General features: G+C 39.0%; 1 protein-coding gene across 1 annotated transcript; it reads left to right on the top strand.

The window, feature by feature from the left end:
- Positions 1-2,094: 2,094 nt before the first annotated feature.
- Positions 2,095-16,143, top strand: glp2r (glucagon-like peptide 2 receptor; the record flags this gene model as incomplete). The annotated part of the gene is made up of 13 exons (XM_079238100.1): positions 2,095-2,190; positions 3,469-3,565; positions 3,649-3,747; positions 4,256-4,377; positions 4,487-4,597; positions 9,633-9,785; positions 9,911-10,070; positions 10,630-10,690; positions 10,790-10,856; positions 11,024-11,112; positions 11,454-11,592; positions 11,690-11,731; positions 15,775-16,143. The coding sequence occupies 13 exons, from the start codon at positions 2,095-2,097 to the stop codon at positions 16,141-16,143; spliced, it is 1,605 nt and encodes a 534-aa protein (XP_079094226.1).
- Positions 16,144-22,136: the final 5,993 nt, after the last annotated feature.

Here is a 22,136-nt window from a genome sequence, read left to right on the forward strand (position 1 = left end):
AGACCTGTGTTTGTTTGACCAATACCCCTCCCTCTTCTCTCACCCACCATAAGAAGTCTGTCTCACTTTCTATACAGCTGTTGCATTGGAACCTGCATGACATGAGGCAGATTCCCCAAAACTGCATCCTTGAGTGGTCCCTGAGTTTTTCAAACTGTATGGTTCAGGGCCTTAACAAAAGCCCACATACTAATAAAGCCTAATAAATAATAACTAATAAAGTCTTTTTGGAAAGATTAGGACCCAAAGAATCAAAATCTGCAACACAAATCACATTAAAACAAAGCATTGGCATTGGAAGGAGTTTCAGTCAAAAAACGGTGTTGTTCGGTTCAAAAATGGAAAAATTACTTATTTTATGGCAAAACATTGGGTGATTTGGGCATGCTGGGTACCGAAATGTTCATCAGCTACCGCACGTGGCTGTATGACTCAGTTTTAGAAATGTGGGTGGACCAATGAGGCTTCAGGGAATGTGTGCCGGATAAAGAATTTAAAAAGCTCCGGCCGATTTGTGACTTTACAGGTACAAATAGGGGGTTTATAAGGATTTTGATTGAAATCCAAAGTTGTAAGGGCGTTTTAGTGAAACGTTACGATCGCAAGTTACGGCGTTTACGTAATTAATTAAACTTAACAGTTACTTACTAAACCATAACCATCTTCTCACAAGAGTTATGGTATTGTAGCAATTCATATGAAGTTAAACAACCCTTTGGTTACGGAGATAATTAAGTTTCTGTTTTTTAAGATTCTTTAAAAAAAATAAAAATTCAAGAGGCGCTGGAAGGCTTGGGGCTAAAAAGGTTAAAGTATGTGATCATTTCACTTATCTTTGTGAGATCCATTATTAACATTGAATCAAATCTACTATGTGTAATGTCACATATATTGCTTGAATATGATCCTACTAATAATTATCACCCAATTGTGCAGTTTGTTTTTACATCTTTAAGCTCTTTTATGTCATAGTTTTGAAGTTCCTGCTAGTAGTTTTCCAGCAGGCATAATCGTATAATCAAAGCAGTTTTATGCAACAACAAAAAAGAAAAGATAAAAAGACAAGATTGAATATTGGAAAACATTTGATGTGGGTGTTTGTGTAAATAGGCAACTGTTTGCTGGAAAGGTAATTATAAAAAAAATATTGCTTTAAAAGTGAATAAATTAAACAATTAACTAATGTTGCTGTTATTATTCCCACACTTCCATTCTTTACAAACAAACTTTTAAATGAGATAGTTTTGCAAGAAAAATGTAGTGAGACAGGCGTCATGCAGTGCACAAGCCTTGTGCAGCTTTGGCTCTGTGCTCTCATTTGCTTTCCTGTGTTATGCTTCAGTGCTGATAGTTTACACTAGCTCCCCATTAGTGTCAGAAATGCTGGGTGATGCTCAGTTACTGAGATAAACAGAAGGGAGGGGTCAGCGGCTGTGTCTACAGTACAAGAGGTATTTGCTGGTGTGTGTACTGTATGCTTGTATTTAAGTGTGTGTATGTGCTCATACTTATCGTCGGTAAATTGGACCATGCCAAACTGCCCATTTGCTTCTGTGTGATCACTTTTTTCAGACAACAAAGTTAGGCCAGTTACGCGGCTGGTTTTCTCTAGACCTTAACTTGATTGGTTGAGGGAGGATGGGGCGGGACAGGCCATCACTTAGTGAGGATCCCCAGACGCTCTCAGATGCGCTGTGTCTATAGAGAGTACATACAGATCCACCTCCTTCAACGCCTGAGAGTTCTTCATGGACAGGAGGACTGGAACTGCAGCCGAGGACTTCTTCAGCTAAGATAACCTACCAAATGAAGATTTTAAGGAGCTGAAGGAATTTTAGAGAAATTGTGCGGAAAACAACAACTATTACAAACTGGAGACGAAAAATGTAGGTTTTTGCAAACCATTCTCAAAATTTCTCCAACAAATTATCAATATTCCCAAGCTACCAGGTGTGGTGAGGCAAGGAAAGCTAAGAGGACTGCAAGATAAAACAAGGATTTAGAGGCTTTGGATGTGTGCAGGGTTGAGGCATGAGGTAGCGAAGCAGCTGAGAACCCAGAAACCTGCCGCTATCAATGTAAACACACAGCAACATGCCAACCCTGCTGCCAACCTGGCACAAGAGGACCCAGACCACAGCAGGACAGACATTCCTGCTCTTATTCTTCTTTCTTGTCTTCAACCTTCAGGTAAATGTTATGCTTAACATACTCATGCATGCACACACACAAATTAGACATTTAAATTAATTTGCATTCAAGTCTTATTTAGAGTTGGTCTTTGCAGTAAATCATGTAATTTGTATTTAATATTTTTTCAACAGAACTTGGCTTCACAAAATAATTCTCCATTTAAATTTATCGAGGCAATATGACATCATATTTCTAATGAAACACAGCAAAGACCCTGATGTCAGATGAATGTGTAGGAATACAAAAATGTATCTTACATTTTTCTTTTCTCATATGGAGTTTGGGCTACAGGAGGTCCCATTGCTCATATGTATTGTTGACAGTATCTACTTCTGAAATCATTGCCTGAAACTGGCAAAACACAACACAACAAATATGACCATTGTATCACAGAGCACTAAAGTTTTGTGTAAATTCACTTTCATCTGTAACATTATAATACAGCAGTAGGCTGAGAGTCTGAGGCTGGATTTGAAGCAGCTCTTGTCTTTCCTTCATTGGTGGTACCGCTCTGTTAAGAGTTGACAAGACGAACCCAAGCGAATTGAAGCCTTCTCCTTCAGCTGTGGCACAGGTGGTGGATGATGCAAAATGCAAAAGCCTTGTGACGTGTCACATCGGGTTTGTGTGAGCACCCAGGGCGGCACAGTCTCGTGGGTCTGATGCGCGTTCATTATGCTGAGGAAATAGCTCTGGATTCAGCTGTTAGTTCATTTTACAACTTTAAAAACGTAATTTACTTTTAATAAGGGCTATTAGTGTTCGTATTTGGGGATCAACTGAAACGGCAGGTATTGCATGAAAAAGGCTAAATGAATGCGGTCTTTACTATAATTTTAACAATGTTGTACTAATATTCGGCGGGCCGTAGTTTGCCCACCCCTGCCTTAACAGCACACTATTATCATTTAGCTCTGCTGAGCTTTTTAAGCCACTCATCAATTTGATTTCCAGCCACAGCAGACATTGTTTTTTTAGTAAAAACTATATACCTCTATACCTGCTCAGCACCAAATAGCAGATCAAGTTAGCGTCTAACTAGTGCAGTTGATGGTGACCAAATCACAGCTAAAATAAGAAATAAAATAATATAATGTAGCTATAATATTTTAATGCGCTATTCATCTTTGAGAGGGAATGGGAAATGTAATGTATATTAACTTAAAGTAACTTCAATGTTAATATTATATGTACACTATAATTCCAGCATTCTCTTAAATGTTACGGGTCAGATTATTAACATAATAGTTTCTCACTTTGTAAATCCTAACGCAGGTAACAGGCTCAGTGCTTGAAAGTCTAATAACTAAACGGACTGAATACTGGGAGGAATGCAACCGAACTTTGGCGACAAGGGCACTCCCAGAAACTGGTGAGCCTCCTGTCAAGTGTTCTAATGTTAATTATCTTGACTCGTATTACCTTTGTAAAAACTAATTTATTCTTGTTTTACAGGAATCTACTGTAAAGGAACGTTTGACACGTTTCTGTGTTGGCCCCATTCATCTCCTGGGAATGTATCTGTCCCCTGTCCTTCTTACTTACCATGGATCAGTGAGGACAATGTTTTACTACTTCACTTAAAAAACAACTCATGTATGAAGTGACAAATAAAACAGCTAAAGCTGAAGCTTTGGTGTTTGAATGCTTTGGTCCACATCTCAGCAACAATTGGATGGATTTCCATGGAATTTTCAAGAAAATTGCAATAGATGTCATGTGTACAGAATATATATATATATATATATATATATATATATATATATATATATATATATATATATAACATAACAGCAACATGCAATGCATATGACAGGATATTGACATAATGATATTAGCATTTAGCTCAGTTCAGCAGACATTTCAAATAGCTTTCTCAATGGTCAGTGCAGCCTTCCAAAAAGATTTAACACCACAATGAAGTTGTAATAATCATGTATGAGAAGTGACACTACCTATTCAATTCAGGATTTAGCTGTATAATAATGTAAATACAAAAACAAGAAGAAAAAAATCTCACTCAGTAACCATGCATATCTATGTGTCCTTCAATTACCTACAGACGGCTCCAGGAGGGCGCACCGAGAATGCTTAGTAAATGGGAGATGGCGACAGAGGGAGAATTCCTCGGAGACCTGGAGGGATGACTCAGAATGTAAGGAGGACCATTATTTTAAAGACAAGGTGAGGAGGATATTGTACAATGCATGGCCTATGTTTCCCCTACGTTTTGGGGCTGAAAATGTATTTCTTTATTAGTTACTTATTACTTTCCGTGTGTGTGTGTGTACAGGAGGATGAAATGCTTCGCCAGACAGCCCTCCGGCTCCTCTCTGTCATTGGCTATTCCCTGTCCTTGTCATCTCTCTTTATTGCTACTCTTCTGATGGGCATGTTGAGGTCAGTGGCAGAGGGTTTACCTTTTTCTCAGTTAGGATAGCATTACTCACCAAAGTAAATACTAAGATCTGAGAAAATGGTCGTGACAATTTCTGACATGGCAGCAAATATACCGTTTAATGGTAAATGGACTGATCCAATATGCCACCTGGCCATCAGGATCTAAACTAATTCACATTACCCACACTCACACACGATGGCAAAGTCAGACGTAGAAGCAAAATTGGGATTCAGTATCTTGGCCAAGGACAGTTCGACATGCGGACCAGAGAAGCCAGGGATTAAAACGCCAATCTTCTAATTAGAAGATAAGCCACTCTATCTCTAAGCCACAACTACCTCTGATGGGGTTGACAGGGGCAGAAGCGCTATGAATGGGAAGTTTGACTTGCGGTTCAAACCACCAATCCAAACACACCAACCAAGTCCACAGCTGCATTATATTGCAATTATGACGGTCACCAGCAGTGGCGGCTGGTGGATTTTTTTTTCGGTGGGGCCAGCCAATCAATTCCAGCAAACATACTAGTATGATTCAATGCAACAAAGGTGTAAAAAACACATTACTACTTTGCAGTTAAATATTTAACATTTATTCCAACACTGACATAATAAGGACATATTATTCATACAATTCAGTATTCAGTATATTAATATATATATATATATATATATATATATATATATATATACACATATATATATATATATATATATATATATATATATATATATATATATATATATATCATATAATAATATTCAGTATAATAAATAAATACCATATAATATAATCAGAAATGTACAATATGGCCCTATGAACCTTGTTTGTTGGGGAAACACCTAATCAGTGTGGTGAGGAAACCTGCATGTTTTTTTGAGACAGATGTAAATGAATTTTGCTCTTCTGTCCTTTTGAGGGGCAAACCTCTCAATGACCTTCTTATTGAAGTCAGGCATGTCCCTGACAAGTTTCTTCTCCATGGAGAGCATAGCCAGAGCATTAAGGCGATCCTGTGTCATGGTGTTTCTCAGGAAGGTCTTGATCCTCTTCAAAGTACAGAAACACCTCTTGGATTCAGCTGTTGTCATGGATGTGGTGATGAGGATCCTGAGAAGACTGACAGTCTCTGTGAAGGAGAATCGCTCCTTGGCTTGCATCAGGATGGTATCACTGTAAAAGATAAATCAACTGTAAAAGATAAATCAACTTACATTTGCAATAAAGCTATTTTGATGAAAGTGATTCTGATTGAACTCATGCTTATGTCCAAGTCAAGTATTTCAAAAACACAATGCATGTAAAATCTTACAAATAACTTTAGATGATGGGAAATTATAACTACATCATCAAAATATATCACACGGTCAGTTACCAGCTTGTCCGTCCCTTTTCAGAAAGCAGTCGACTATGTTATTGAATAGTTGCCAACTTGCCATCTTCAAAAACAACTAGGCCTCTTCTAGAAATTGACTTGGTGGACAACTGAATAAGCATGTTATTAACTACCTGCATTTTTATAGAAATCTGATCTTTTTCCTTTTAAAATATTTAAACAAATATCATTGTGATGTTTTCTATCATATTCATTCACTTTGATGACTAGGCCCATGTAGGCTTTTACAGACTGTTGGACGTGAGCAACTTATCACTCCCTCCAAGAAATATCTTCCCATCGTAGGGTAGCTACGATGACTGGCAAGTTACAAACTACACAGTTTATGAGACATTCACTGACCTCCTGAACCCAGTAATTACAATAACCAACATAACAGGTTAACATTACATGTCACTCAGTCCGTTACAATATAGCTATTTACCTGCTTTTTTAAATGCTGTCTGTGAACCTCTGGACAAGTCCCTCTTAGCGTTTCTGTAAAATTTTACGAAAAGAGCCTATCCAGGTATACCCAAAGTAAATTGCAAGCTGTACTTGAACTATTTGGAGTAAATGGATGGTCTTGGTCTCTTTTGAAAGGAAACCATCTGAAGCTTTTTTCCCTCAATAGTCAGAATCACTTTAAGTGCAATGAGTTATATAAGTTTGAACACACTAAAGTATACAGTTTTTATTTCCGCCTGGACACTTCTTTGCAAATAGACGCCTGTAGATGACTTATAAACTGGAAAACACAATGGGACAATAGCCTGAAGCCTTATCTAGTCTAAGTAAAAAGCAGATAACAATATCAGAAAATGAATATTTTACACATGTTTTTCTAATGAAATGTCTAGGCGTTTTTCCATTTTGAGACTGAGCCTGTTCTTCGACGTAGCTTCTGGTTGGGAAATGTAGCCTGTCAGTCAGGACATGAAGCTCCTATTGGTTCAAGTGACGTTTCATTAGAATGGTTGGATTTCGGCGATCATTTTGAGTTTTCGTCTGTGCTTTCATGCAAACCTGCTTTTCTTCTAAAAACAAAAAGATATTCTTTCATATCTTCCAGCTGATATGAAATGATGCAACGCCAGTTTGTGGATATTTATGGGTGTAATCATATGTTTTTTTTTATTGGACCTTTACGACGTAACAACACTGTTGCTGTTGGAATGTTATGGATGTATGGATCAATATGAGGCGTCAGGGGTGAGTTGCCTGGCTTTTGCTATCGTTTGTTTGTTTGTTTGACAAAAGGGTTGTTTGTAGCTGCTGTGGTGGTCTGATCTTGTAACGGATTGCATATCTGGAATCACAAGAATCGTAGGTTTCCAGAAACATGTGGCAATCGTGCCGAACTCGTACCGAACTATAAATAGAGGCACAGTGTACAATAGAATATACAGTAAAGGACGCCCGCGGGAAGACAGAACGTTAAAAAGGTTAACCTTTTAAGCCCCGTTAAGCCCCAAGGCATTTTTTAGGATTTAGCTCGAAATAGCATACCCAAACTAAAAAGGGTGTATCTCTGCAACCACAAGGGCTATTTGAATAATTTTGGTGTTATAATAAAGGCAACCATTGTGAGCTTTTGGACAGATGTGTAAATATTAGTATATATGTTGCTGGCTAAGAGTAAATAAAGATTGAAACACAGAACAAATAGAAGTTCCAGGTCCGCCTATAGAAAAAAGCACTTTCAGGATGATTATCTCCTTGAAATGATGCTTCAAGCCCTGAAACTCTCCCAAATCATAAAAATATAATATAATACAATATGTGAACAGTCTCTCTGCACTGTTTTCACTTGAAAAAGTGAAGCAGAACAAAGTCAGATTGGGTAAAGTACAGAGAGAATTCAGGCGCGGTTTCCAAAATTTGCATTTCGGCACATTTGCGCATATTTTCGCGCATCTGTGACATTTGAATTTTTTCATGTAGCAAACCTTATATTTCACTTTCATATGACTTATGGTGTTAAATAAACTTGTATCAGTGTGGATTTTCTGGGGGAAATGCATTTTTTCAACAAAACAAAAAAAAGTTTAAAAATGTGCTGACTCAGCGATTTATGTTGCTGTGTTCTTTGGTTCGTATCTCGGTGATGCTTTGCAGCAGAGGGATTTGGAATCTGTGTGGAATTGTCTTGCTTTTTGCTATTTGTCTTTTTCTGATAGCACCAAGCTACGGGCTGCTAGTTCTGGAAACATGCAGAGTGGGCTGACTCGTGACAAAATTATAACTATTTTATTTTAATAATTATTTTAGTTGGTGTTTGAGTTGTGTTGAAATGGCTGGCTAATTATTGTAGCCCAGGTTCTCTTGTTTAATTTGATGTGTAGCATCAATATATTTGTTCATGATTATTGTAATGTTTTACACAGTTTAATTAAAATTTTAAAAAAAAGGACCTATATAGGTCCATGCTGGGCTTAAAATGTTGATTCCTCTTCTGCAGCTGGTTGAATAGCATGTCCTCATTTGGCATGATCTTGCTCCGTCTGTAACTAAACAACCATTTTCTCTTTGTGTAGCAGTGCTAGCTAACGTCAGCCCTGGCCTCTGCCTCCCTGTCGCCGCTGCTTAGTTCCGGAGGGCAATGCCAGGAATAAACTTGCACTGTGGCTCCCCTCTTTACAGCAGCCCATCATAAGCGCTGGAGCAATGGTGTCCGCGGTCGCGTTCTGGATAGTGATGTACCGTTAGCGCCGATGTAGCTTAGCATGAGCATCAGCTGGAAGTGGGTGGAAATATCCGTCGACTTGTCTAGTCCACTTGGTGATAAAATCAGCGTTCTTTACTTACTCCAGAATGTAATCCCTTATAACCGACAGCAGCATGCAGTCCAAGTCTTGGAGGACAGATTTGATCTAGTTCGGTTTGAGTCTTCCTAGCGCTCTTGGATTGTCATGACGTTAAAATGGCGCTGAGAGAGATGGGCAGACGAGAACACAAGCGACGAGAACCTGCGAGATGAGAACGAGAGACTAACTGTGAAAGCGCACCTGGAGCCTGGCCCAAGTCCTTTTTGGGGTCCTTTTCTCAGCTCAGAGCAGAGAGGACGAGCAGGAAAAGCATATATTTTGCACAGATATCCTATTTTACTAATATTACTGGGTACATTCCATAGCTCAAAAACACAAATATTGACAATTTGGATAATTTATTAATATTTTTTTATAACTAATAAAATTATAAATAATGTTTTTTTGGTGGCTCAAGGTGGCAAGTACATGGGTCAAACTGTGGGAATAGTCTTTCCTTTTGTTTCCTCCACTAAAGGTTTTGAAAACAAATGTTTATGATAGTTAAAAACTGGTTATTTTTACCACAGTTTGATTTGAATGAGAACAAAAATACAGGCAACCACTTTAAGAACATTGCTTCATAGTGATCACATTCTCCACAGAGTAAAAGTAATAGCACAATAGTGATGTATTTATAAATAAAATAAATAGATATACAAGACGAGGATGATAAATGCCTATAAATTAAATGATAAAAAAGAGGAAATGTTTGCTGGTCCATGTTGTTCATGTACATTGATCCTTTCATTCCCTCTTATGTCATGAAATATATATATAGTAATGTTTTTACAGTTGCACAGAAAGTATGGATTATCACTTTCTCATACTACTCCTCTTTTTGCTTACAAGGAAGCTCCACTGTACCAGGAACTACATCCACATGAATCTGTTTGTGTCATTCATCCTGAGAGCCATGGCTGTGATCTCCAAGGAAATCGTATTATACATCATGTATTCCAAGCTACCAAAGGACGATCCAGGATGGAACTCTTACTCAATCTCTGCGGTATAAAAAAAATACTGCTTTTTATTCACATATTAGCAGACACGATTCTGTTTTAGCTGTAACCAATCTCCAAGTTTGAATCAGCTATACTATTTGCACAACTAACTTACAATATTCCTCAACAGATAGCGTTGATGTGTAAATTTTCCAAAGTGTGTATGGAATACTTTGTGGCCTGTAACTACTTCTGGCTCTTGGTGGAGGCCATGTTCCTCCACACACTGCTCTTCACAGCTGTGCTGACCAAGAGACATCTCCTGAAGAAATACATGCTGCTAGGATGGGGTAACTTAACACAATTTGACTCCACCGCTGCTTGGTCAGTGGCCCTTACCTTTCAAACCATTATGCCGTCGGTTTTGGATGTGTCGGGACGGTGTGTCATTTTCTGCTTGTTACATAATTTCTTTTCAAAATAATGTTTTTGTTCACAGAAAACCTACAGTTTCCATTCATTACAATAAACTTAAAATATAGGTTTACTTACTAATTTTTAGGTTTATTTAAGCACAAACTATTTGGGTAGGTTTAGAGAACAAAAGTACTGTTAGGCGGAGAATAACCCACTGGGATACAGTGGGTTAAAATAAATACGTTTGTTGAATAAAGTTGTGTTTTTTTACAGAACTAAATGAATCAATGTTGATTTGGTTTTACACGGGACACCAAGCAGTCTTCTTGGTGAAGGTCCTACATTTGCATTTATACTGTGACCCTCGAATAATGGAGAAGATTAAATTGGAGTTGCATGTGGCCTGGTGGGTCACATGCAGACGCATCTGGTACCAAAGTGTGTGTGAGTGTATTAAACATGTGAGCATCTTATGCTTTTGTTCCTTTTCAGGGACACCTATTTTGTTTGTAACACCATGGACAGTGGTCAAGATTTTATATGAAAACACAGAGTAAGTGTTTTATTACATACTTCACATCAAACAAATTAACAAAATTCATTCAAATGTTTCCCATTGTTTTTTTCTTTTTTTAATCCTTTTATTTCTAAGATGCTGGTCAATAGTGAACAGATGGTTCTGGTGGATGATAAGGGGCCCAATTACTATATCAGTGCTTGTAAGTGATTTCAAGAACTAATCCTTGAAAGCCTTTCTGAGAAATCTAGTTAAATAACTATTTAACCTAATGTTCACGTTAGTTACAGAACCATCATCTTGCTCCTGTAAGTTTTGTTTTATTGGTGCCGGCTATAATGCATTTCCTTCAACATGTGTGTGTTGCAGGTCATTTTCTTCATATTCATCAAGATTCTTATGCTGCTGCTGTCCAAGCTGAAAGCAGATCAGGGGACATTTACAGACTACAGATACAGGTATTTGTCCCTGTCTAACTAACTGCTTCCAAATCCAAATGTCAGGAAATACTTTTGACCTTGAGTGCCAATTATTATATATAAACAGTGCATTAGGTTTCTGGTCAAACATGTAAATGCCAATCACTCCCATGTACAGCACAAATTAAAATGCCAACAAAATGGCTCAACAGGTATAGCCCATAAATGTCACCATGGAAAGAAAACTTGTGAATAATATATTGTTCCTTTGCTCTCCATTTTGTCCTTTGAATTATGTGCAACTATATATTTTACAAACTTTCTACCTGTCTTAAGAGTCTATATTTATTCACAGCTGTATTTTTTTTAATGTCCTTCAGTTTAGCAAGAGCAACATTGGTACTGATTCCTCTGCTGGGAATCCACGAAGTGGTCTTCACTGTGCTGATAGATGAATGTGTGGAGGGCAGCAGTCGCTACGCCAGGAACTTTATCAACCTCACTCTCAGCTCGTTTCAGGTAACACTTGTCTTTAAAAGTGTTACCACTTGTTACATGTTTAGGAAGTTACTTTTGTTCTAAATCCAAATTAACTATAATTTGTATCCTTTTTTAGGGATTATTGGTTGCTGTGCTGTACTGTTTTGCTAATGGAGAGGTACATTTCTTCCGCATGTACTGTAATGTTTCATAGATGTTCTTGAAACGTATGAATTGAAAGCTCAGTTCAGTCATTTTTGGTGTTGTCATCATTTGTTGGATTGAGAATTTGAAGGTGTTTATAGTATATTATCTATACTAAAGGGACAGTTAACACACACACACAAAAAAAAAATTATGGCAATATGATGAGACCTTTGCAGGGAAAAGATTTAAAAAAAATATCGAACTCTGTGAGCGCAGAGCAGCAGCAAAGAAACACAATTTTCCATGAAATTAGAAGTTGTTTTAACTCGGTCGTACATTATGTAATCTGCTCCATATTTTTCATATGTCATGACCTCCTGACCCTGAAGAGATCCATGTGATAATTTTGAATCCTAGTCATAGCGCCACCTAGTGGCAACTGGAAGTTACATGTTTTCTACTTGTATACAGTGCTCGTCACAGATTATTCAGATATTCAGAAAATTTGTCGGAATAGACTTAAGACATTGATAATGCATCACTGTGAAGATTGTAAGGTTTCGTTTGAACGGTGGCGAGTCAGAGCATATGTGAAGTTTGATCCTTAAAAATAAACCGATGTAACTCGACTCCACATGATCAGATCCTTTCCAAATTTCACATGTTTGATGAGACTCCAGGGCTGCAGTCGAATAGCCAAACAATTACCTCCTAACATCTAACCCAGGGGTCGGGGCTCCGGCTCTTTCGCACCTCTGTTGCCGCTCCTTGCGGCTTTAAAACATTTTTTTTTGCCAAGTGGGAAATCTTTCAAAGGGAATTCCTCCTATCTTTGAGTTTGAGGTGAAATTGGGTCACTGAAAATAACATTTTTCTTTTAAATATTTGTTTTGCTAAAATGTGCGTCACATCCTGTAACGTCGCCATCAAGCCTCTTTCCCTGCAGGTGGCTACTCGTGATTCCCAGAGCTGCGCCCTCGCTAAACTATCAGCTGATACAAAATAATTTTAAAAAGTCACGGAGAAAAGTAGAGTTTAATTCTGCGTGGACATATTCATTTGCTTTCACTGCTGTCTGACCTGCCTGCTTGATATGTGGCGAGAAACGATCAAACAACATGTAATGTTGAAAGACTCTTCCAGAACAAACACACAGCATCTGCTGAAAATTATCAAGCTGCAGAAGAGGGAAGAAGAGTGATTCCTCAACTGCTGCAGCAAACTGAGCAAAGTAAATATACTTTCAGGAAGTGGATCAAGTCTCCAAACTCCAGTACTGCTGCTGGTTCTGTGGCAGCTCATGAGACACTGAGGCGTCAGTAAAGACGGATCCGTTCTCGGGAGTGTGGCGGAGTGAGGACGCTCAGTGTTAATGTAGCAAAAGATATGTGTTTTAAAATATAAACCTCACGTGGGGATCGAACTACCTTGTGGTTCAAGGACGAACACTCCCACTTCAGCTACAAATATTGATGGGAGTTAAAGTCTGCAAAGTAGTCATCTTATTTTACCTTAATGTAGACACATGACTATTTTTTGTTCTCCTCTTCATAAGAGTTTGATAGTTATAAACAGGTAAAATAGCAATACAATGTCAAAAATTGTCTTTTTTCTTGTTCTATAATGTAACAAATACAACAAACTATAGTTTTTGTAAATATAATTAATATGACTATATATAAAACTTTATAAGCTGTGATATCAAATAGCTTTTGCGGCTCCAGACATTTTTTGGGTGGAAAAAAGGGCAAAATGGCTCTTTGGATAGGACAGGTTGCTGACCCCTGGTCTAACCCTAAGCACTTTTCCTTACCCCCCTTAAAAACATCACTGGGTCAAGGAAAGATGGGAAGGAGAATTCTTGAGGAGTTAGGAAAAGACAACCGAATCCACTCCACTTTCACTAACTAATTAGATATGACGCGACGGCAGGCGGATGTTAGTGACGTCGGTCTGCAGAGGTGAAACTACAATGTTGTAGTCCATCTCGGACTAAATACTTCGTCCGTGTGTTCTTACAGTGTTGCGTCATACAGACGATTTAAACAAGCCGGTTCAAAGTATTACTTTATTAACAAGGTTGGAATAGAAATGAAAGAAGGAATATGAAAGTGAAACCAAGGGATTTTTCACAGAGTACAAAACTACTAAACTGCCTCTTCAGTTTTAAACATGCTGAATTAAATACGTTCTCACACTAACAATGTCTCATATCCCTAGCGCATAAAAGTTAAAATATTCTCAAGTTTAAAGCGCAAGGCATGGAGTCGCACAGCTCATCAATGTCACTGAGTATCGCCCGGTTGCGCATGCAGGCCCGCTCCACAGGCGCACCGGGCTGTTTTGCCCGGCGCGTTTTTGCCAAGGCATTATTGAAGCAGATGCACTTTTAAAAGTCGCGTCTGGTGTGATCGGCCCCTTAGGAAGCATGAAGCTCCTTTCCTTTGCGTTTAGATAATTCGACCGGTACTTATCATGGCGGCCACTTAGGTACTTCCGGGTCCTTTCACTCAGTTAGGAAGGTTCCTAACCAAAAAGGACTATTCGACTGCAGCCCAGGCCTGAAGACATGTGCAGTTTACTTTTTAATCAAGTCATAGCGCCACCTAATGGTAACAGGAATTAAAATGTTCTATACTTTGGCTTGTTTCTCTTAGTAGGTCAATCAGATCAACATCAAATTATTTCCACACAAATGTAAGACTTTCATGATGCCAGCCCCCAAAGCGTTTGATGTTTTGTTGCCGTGGCCTCATGGTCAACGAAGGTTCTTTTGAGGGACTAAACATGCTCGAAACACAACTAAACTTGACACACACATTTGAAGGCAAAGATGTAGTTACCTGAAATGATTGTAATGCTTCAAAATGGCAATTTGGTTCGATAGCGCCCCCTACAAATATTAATTTAAGCAGCCACAGCGCTACGGTTGACTTACATGTATGACACTTGGTAGGCATATGTAACACATGTGAAAGCCACTATGACCATTGACCTAAAATGTGACACACATGTCTGGGTAGGTTTGCTCTACAAAAAAGTGCATTATGGCATTAAGCTGCGCCTACTTAGATTTTCCACCATTTTGAATTTTGTGAAAAACACATTCTTGCCACTTCTCCTGGTCACGATTCTTACAAAAATCTTCTCTGTATCATTATTGGTTCAATGTCTTCAAAATATATCAAAAGCTTGTCTATATATAATTGTGTTCACGAAAAAGGACCAATAACTTCTCAGGGGAAAATTCAACAAAATTTAACAAAGCAGCCCTCACAGTGTCAAACAAAATTTGGTAGGCGTATGTAACACATGTCAACTTACAAATAACTTTATTGGGACCATGCTCTATGCCGTACCAGAAGTCAGCCATTTTGAGTTTTGTGTGATTTCTCTGTTCCTTTTTTATTTATTTCTAGGCCAAATTGCCGTGGTTTTTTAGTAGGTGGCGCTATGATTAACATTGACATGCAGAAGTCTTCAAGCCATGACTCTCATAAAGCATGTTAACTTTGGGACAGTTTTGACAAAGTAGAATTGAGTTACAACAGCTTGCTGTATGATCAAGTAATATGTAATAATATATTATTACTATAATAGTAATAAAATAATATGTAATATATGTAATAACCGCCACGATGTTCCATGAAACCTCAAGCTTTTGATAACTTTTAATCACAAAGGTCTTTAACTTGTACTGATCACATTTGAAGTGGATCTAATAAATGCCCTAGGAGCAGTTCGTCATCAAAACATCTGCAAATAGTAGTCAGAGATACACTCAAAACATTAAAGGTTGAAGCCCCTGCTAAATGACATGACGGCGCTACTCCACATATGAAATATCGTCTAACCCGTGTACTGTCTGGCGGTCAAGCAAGTTCCAGGTTGCGTCAACCGGTGTCCAGCACCGTACCCTCGATGTGCGTGAAGCGATGGCCCGCTCACAGCTGCGAGCAGCTTTAATTTAATATTATTTTCTGTTTCTGCCAATAAATCATCCTATATGTTATACACTTCCTTTAAACATGTGGTCATATAACTGGTGACAATTTTCTTTGTACGGGATTTTAGGTCCAAGCTGAACTAAAGAAGCGCTGGCAACTTTTCCTGTTTACCAAACACTTCCAGGTCAGGAGCTGTTTTCGGAGCGTACCCCTCAAGTACCTGGGGAAGTGCATTCAAGGGCGCCGTCCACAGTGCTCTCGGCAGAGTGACTCCTTTGACGAGGGCGGTACCTCCACAACACATCCACACCTGCTTCAGGTGGCTGTACATGAAGTAGCTGCAGGACTTGGACTAGGAGAGGGTAAAAGTCAGGGTTTGAAGAGCTGTGACACAACAGGGCTTGACTTTCTCAACAGGAAGCACCTGTCCAGTAGTGATGGGGAGATGACACAAGGGGAGACCATGGAGGAGATTCTGGAGGAAAGCCAATTCTGATCCTCGTTAGTTGTTGGGACTTTTATCTTATTTTATGATATAAGTGCATATCATTATATTATAAATGCTAAATCATTTGGGTTTTGATGTCCTGTCCGAAGATGGACTCTGTGTTTAAATCTAGACCAGGGGTCTAATGAACAAGGTCCAGTTAGAGAAAATGTCCTCATGCAAAGGTCACAATAATGTTTAACTTGCGCTATGATTTAGTCCCATATGTATTGAAGTAGCCTAGCAGTTCTTTCAACATCTGTATGAAGACAACAACTGACTGTCAAATCTAATAATTAAATAATATCTCAACAATATGTATTATCAGTTTTCGAATTTTAACTGGATGAATTATAAATACTCTAATAATAAATACATATTCTTCTCTAATTTCAATTACAATAAGGGCTTGATATAAAAATGAAAAACAAAACATTACTGCATTACATAACATTACTTACCCGTCACCACCGCCGTCTCCCCGTTTCTGAATGAAACTGCTGCTGCTCCCCCTGAACCAGCGCTGACAGCGGCTTCATTGAGACGCTGTTGTGGGACTACGGATAATAGTATGAACCCAGACACTATGGAGTTTGATGTTCCAACATATGTGGAGTTTACACAAAAAGTATAAAGCAGAACTGGTGGTTATTTCCATGGTGGATGGCATAATCGGTATCGTTTTACAGAGATACGCGAGACGCAGTTCCTGGAGGAGTCGGTGAAATTCACCAAGCTGTGTGCGGCTACGGATGATGTTATGAACCCAAATACGAGGGCGTTTCATGTTCCGACATGTTTGGGACTTCCACAACAAGTATAAAGCAGAACTAGTGGTTATTTATTCCATGGTCGATAGCAGAAATGAAAGCTTCGTCGCTTGTCTCTCACAGAGGCAAGCAACAGAGCTAAGCCACGCCCCTTTGGTCACGCCGCGAATTCGCGTTTGGTGTGAACACCCTCTTTCTACTTGCGCGAGTAAACTTCCGCGGTGGACGCGGCGCCGCAAATTCGCGTCGCGTCCGGTGTGAACACAGCATTAGATCGCTGAACGAGTGCCGTAAGGGCTGGAAAAGTTGCGTCGGTTAAAATTTAAGCGCTCTGTCAACATTAAATAACTATCGATTGGTCATAGGTCCAGGGTCTAGATACAACAGCATCTGGGTCCGCCTGTTAGTGACTCCTGATCTAGACCTTTCTTATGGTTTACATTGTGTTCATGTTAAATGGACCTGTATATCTCTTTTCAAAGTCTTCTGACAACTAAAAGCGCTTTAACACTACCAACATTCAACAATGGCTAAGGTTCCACGACATGCATTTGTACCATCAATCCCTGTCTAAAAACGACATAGGAGGGTTAGCGTAAATATAAGTGGATGGTGCTACACAGCTAATAAGCTATGATAGCCTCCTCCTCAATTTTGGAGTCTCCGGTTCTAGGTTCCAAAGTTCAGCATGGTTGAACCATCAAGATGGTTTGCATCGGTCAAAGGCACACATTTCTGTATCTTTCCCCTGAAAGCGAATTCACTGATCACAGAGATGATTTAAAAAATATTTTTGCTGCGACATTTAATTATTTAAAAATGATTGTGTCACCAGGCCTAGGACTTGTTGGTCTCTGGGTCTGTGTAAATATTGAAGTTGCCATGTGTAATGTATTTTTGGTTTGTTGCATTTTTTCATGCAGTGTGCTTTGCTTTGTATTTTGAATAGTTATAGTCATCAACAACATGTGTAATGTCATTATATAAAGCAGAAATTGGTTAAACAAGAAAATTACCAGCGGCACCCTTTTGAAACATTTGAACTGTGAATTTATCAATGTGTGGCTGATTCTGTAACCATTTTAACAAAAGGTGAACGTTTTATACCTTCATTGTAAAACATGTCGCAGAGATGTATGTACAACCTTCAAAAGCTGCAAATACTATCTTTAATAAAAAGTTAATGAAATGACACTGTTTCTCTCTCATTTCTTGCATATCACATGAATGAAATTAACTCATAATATAACCTCTGAAAAAAAAGCATATCTAGGGGCTGGACCAGGGCAAACCAAATAACAACTGTAGTACAACAAGGGGAGCCCATTGTTGTATGAAATGATTTTTGACATCCTACGCTTTCTTACTGTGACGCTATTGAATATTGTTTGTATAAAATATTCAAAATAATTCACAATAATTCATAAAAATCACATTTCTTCCAAAATAAAAGAAGATAAAATAATCCTTTTAGTCCTGCAGTGGGGAAATTGCAGGATTACAGCCGCAGTGTACACAAAAGACGCGTAGTAAATAAAAAAAATCAAGTAATATAAATAAAGAGTAAAACAGTAATAAAAACAGTAAAGAAGATACAACTGTTGTACAAGGAGGAGCCCATTGATGTATGGAATGATTGTTGTCATCGTACGCTTTATTACTATGACACTATTGAATAATCCTTGCATAAAATATTCAAAACAATTCACAATAATTCATCAAAATCTGATTTCTTCAAAAACACCAAATGTAACACCCTCTTAGTTCTATGTGTATGTGTGTCTCCTGATTGTTCATTCTCTTCACCTGTGTTTCCCCTCTCATATATATATATATATATATATATATATATATATATATATATATATATATATATATATATATATATATATATACACACTCCCCTGATTTCCCTTGTCTCCTTTACAGATTGTCTTTGTATACCCATATGTTTGCATCGGCTTCAAGCTTTAGTCGTGTTTGTTTCCAGAATAAGTGTTTTCCCTTGAGTTGTTACTTTGATGAGTAAAATACTTTTTGATTTTTTCCTCAACCTGCTTCCTGTCGTGTTCCTCTCCACATGAGTCTATGCACCACCACACCCGGTATGAGTCAGGAATGAATGTTGCCATCCTATGCTTTAATCAGAATCAGAAACCATTTATTTTCCAGGAATGTTTACACAAACAAGGAATTTTTCTAGGCGGAAGGTACATACATTAGACATGAGACGGTAGACGTGCAATGGGTATTATATTAAGTATAAGATAAAGTGCTCAGACAAACAGATAACGTTAATGTAAGTGTATGTTAAAGTAACATGTGTGTTTAAGTTAAGGGGTATGTTAAAGTGACATGTGTTTAAGTTAAAGTGTGTGTTAGAGTGACATGAGTGTTTAAATATTAAGTGTACAGGGGAGTGACCGGGAAGAAGAAAGAAAGAAAAGAAAGAAGAAAGAAAATATAATCCTGGGGGTGACAGAGTCAGTCAGTGGGGGACCCGGGCTCTGTTGATGAGCCCGACTGCCGACGGGAAAAAACTGTTAGTGTGGCGTGAGGTCTTGGTCCTGATGGACCTCAGCCTCCTGCCAGATGGAAGTGACTCAAACAGTTTATGTCCAGAGTGAGAGGGGCGGCTGTAGCTCAGGGGGATGAGTGGTCGTCCCGCGACCACAAGGTAGCTGGCTCGATCACACATGTCGCACATGTCGAAGCGTCCCTGAGCAAGACACCCAACTCAACTCAAAAAATATTTCCTCCCTCAACTCTGGGTCAAAATGACCCGAGTTTATATGTGCGTGTGTGTGTGTGTGTGTGTGTAGACTCCGTTGTCCTGTGGTCAAAATACACTCTGGGCCAAAATGACCCAGAGTGTATTTCTACATCCTCTGGGTCAAAATGACCCATGCACGAGTGTACATGTATATGTTTGTATACATGCAGCCCGTTGTCCTGGGTTCAAAATGACCCACGTACGAGTCAACGTCTCCCCAACCCCAACCCCAACTCGTACGGTGCTTTCGAGAGTCCGATCGGCTACAGAGGACGTCGAGAAGCCAAAGATTGTTGTACCGCTCGATGCAATAAAACATTTCTTTTTCCAAAACGTACGTCTCAGCAGCCCGTTTGTTTCAACGATCTTATTCAGTCTTTATTTTCTCGACCACGAAAAGCTAAGAGTTTCACACCACCCCTAGTCACAGGAAGCCTCTGGCGCCTTTCCGCAAACACACCGGTTGACTGGGCTGTCATGGAAAGGCGCGAGACGCTCCTGCCGACCAACACGTATCAAGATATGAAAGCTTCGCACGCAAAAAACAATGATCACAGGACACAGAGAGTTGTATTTTTAAAAAGAATGAATAATTTTTTTTTGGTTTATTTAATTTAATTCAATTCAGTTTATTTTATATAATGCCCAACATCACAAATACAAGTTTGCCTCGGAGGGCTTTACAATATGTACACATGACATCCCTATCCCGGGACCTTATATTGGATCAGGAAAAACTCCCCCAATAAAGATAGTAAAAACCCTTTCACAGAGAAAAAAAGGGGAAGAAACCTGAGGGAGAGCAAAAGAGGAGGATCCCTCTCCCCGGATGGACAGAAGCAATAGATGTCATGTGGCCAGAATGAATAACGTAGTGGAGTTACAGCACATTCAATGAATGTGACAGAAATTATTCATATAATGAGTAGTAGGCATGGTCCATTTAGTCAGCACCTCCAGTGCTTTTACAAGCCACAACACACACCTCAGACACGGGGTCAGAGGTTTAAATGCAGGCGGCCGAGAGTATGTTCGACGCGTCAGAGCTGCCCCTCATCTCCGCCCCCATCTCAGCAGAGCTCCCCTTCATCACCCGCTCAGGAGTGCGGGACCGCACCTCCATCGCCAGACTCATCTCAGCGGAGCACAGCCTCGACTGCATCTACAGCCAGTCTCCACAGCTGAGTGACGAGGATACTGAGCCATCCAGCGACGAGGGCCTTCAAGGGCCTGTAGCCAATGGTGGCAACTATACAACAGCAGTTTTTTCGTCATTATTCTGAAAGGGTGTTCAAATCAGCGTGCTACATTTCCTGCACAAGGTCATGAGTAGTTACCGTAAAGAGGTCTGCAATGGGTGTCTGACTGCTCATGGCAGTCAGAAGCAGCATCCATGTTTGTGGCCTATGGAGGATGGTTTCTACAGGGAGCACTTTAAAACAACTGAGGCAACGTGTGTGGAACGCTGGTTTCATGCCCGCCATCCGTCTCTATCTGAGGTATCATGGGGTCCATGCCACCTATGATCGCATCCGAGGAGCTGCAGAAATGTTCACGCATGAGCTGAAAAGTGGTGATGCTTCTGACATCTTACATCTCTATGCGTGGTGTATAAAGTACCCAAAAGCCGTACTTGAGTAAAAGTAAAGATACCTTACTGGAAAATTACTCCAGTAAAAGTAAAAGTCACCTATTAAAATACTACTACTATTAAAAAAGTCTTAAAGTATCTGATATTTTCTGTACTTAAGTATCAAAAGTATTTTTCTGATATAAAATATACTTAAGTAATGAAAGTAAAAGTACAAGTACATGATACAAGCAAAGTGTCTGAATTTTGAGAATTATGAAGTTTATTCTTTTAAGTGCTATGGCCACCAGGACCAAGGACAAGGGGTTGTGTTGAAAATAACTGTGTTGGCTGTGATCCATCCACATATATTATGTTCAACATAATATATTGTACCTAAGTATACTTTTGCATCTACTATGAACTTATCATAATTCTCCAAAAAGAAATATGACACTATGAAGGAGTTGTAAAAGTGTGGTTATAAGTATGCCCGTGTTACCGGGCCGTGGGGCCCTTGATACGTGGGGCCCTTGGTACGCACAGAAAGAATGAATGAAAGATTTAAATTAAATTTAAAAAAATCAAGGCCGGAAAGATGTTTTATTGTGAAAAAGGACCGGATACATCCGTCTGTGGTAACCTCAGACGGAACCTAGTGACACATGTCAAGATGTTACGTTACTCTAAAAATGAAATTTAAGTCTGTTTCAACTCTGTCGGTGTTCTGGATTAAAACCAAGACAGTATCCTAAGATCGCCAAAAAAGCATGAAAACATGCGTCCATTTCAACATCCTGTCTTTGTGAAGCGGGTTATAAATTAAGCAGTAGACTGGACATAAAGGTTTAGTTAGGAGTAGAGTCAGTAGACTGGACATAACGAACAC

This window comes from Taurulus bubalis (assembly GCF_910589615.1).
Source record: "Taurulus bubalis genome assembly, chromosome: 2".
Lineage (NCBI taxonomy): Eukaryota > Metazoa > Chordata > Actinopteri > Perciformes > Cottidae > Taurulus > Taurulus bubalis.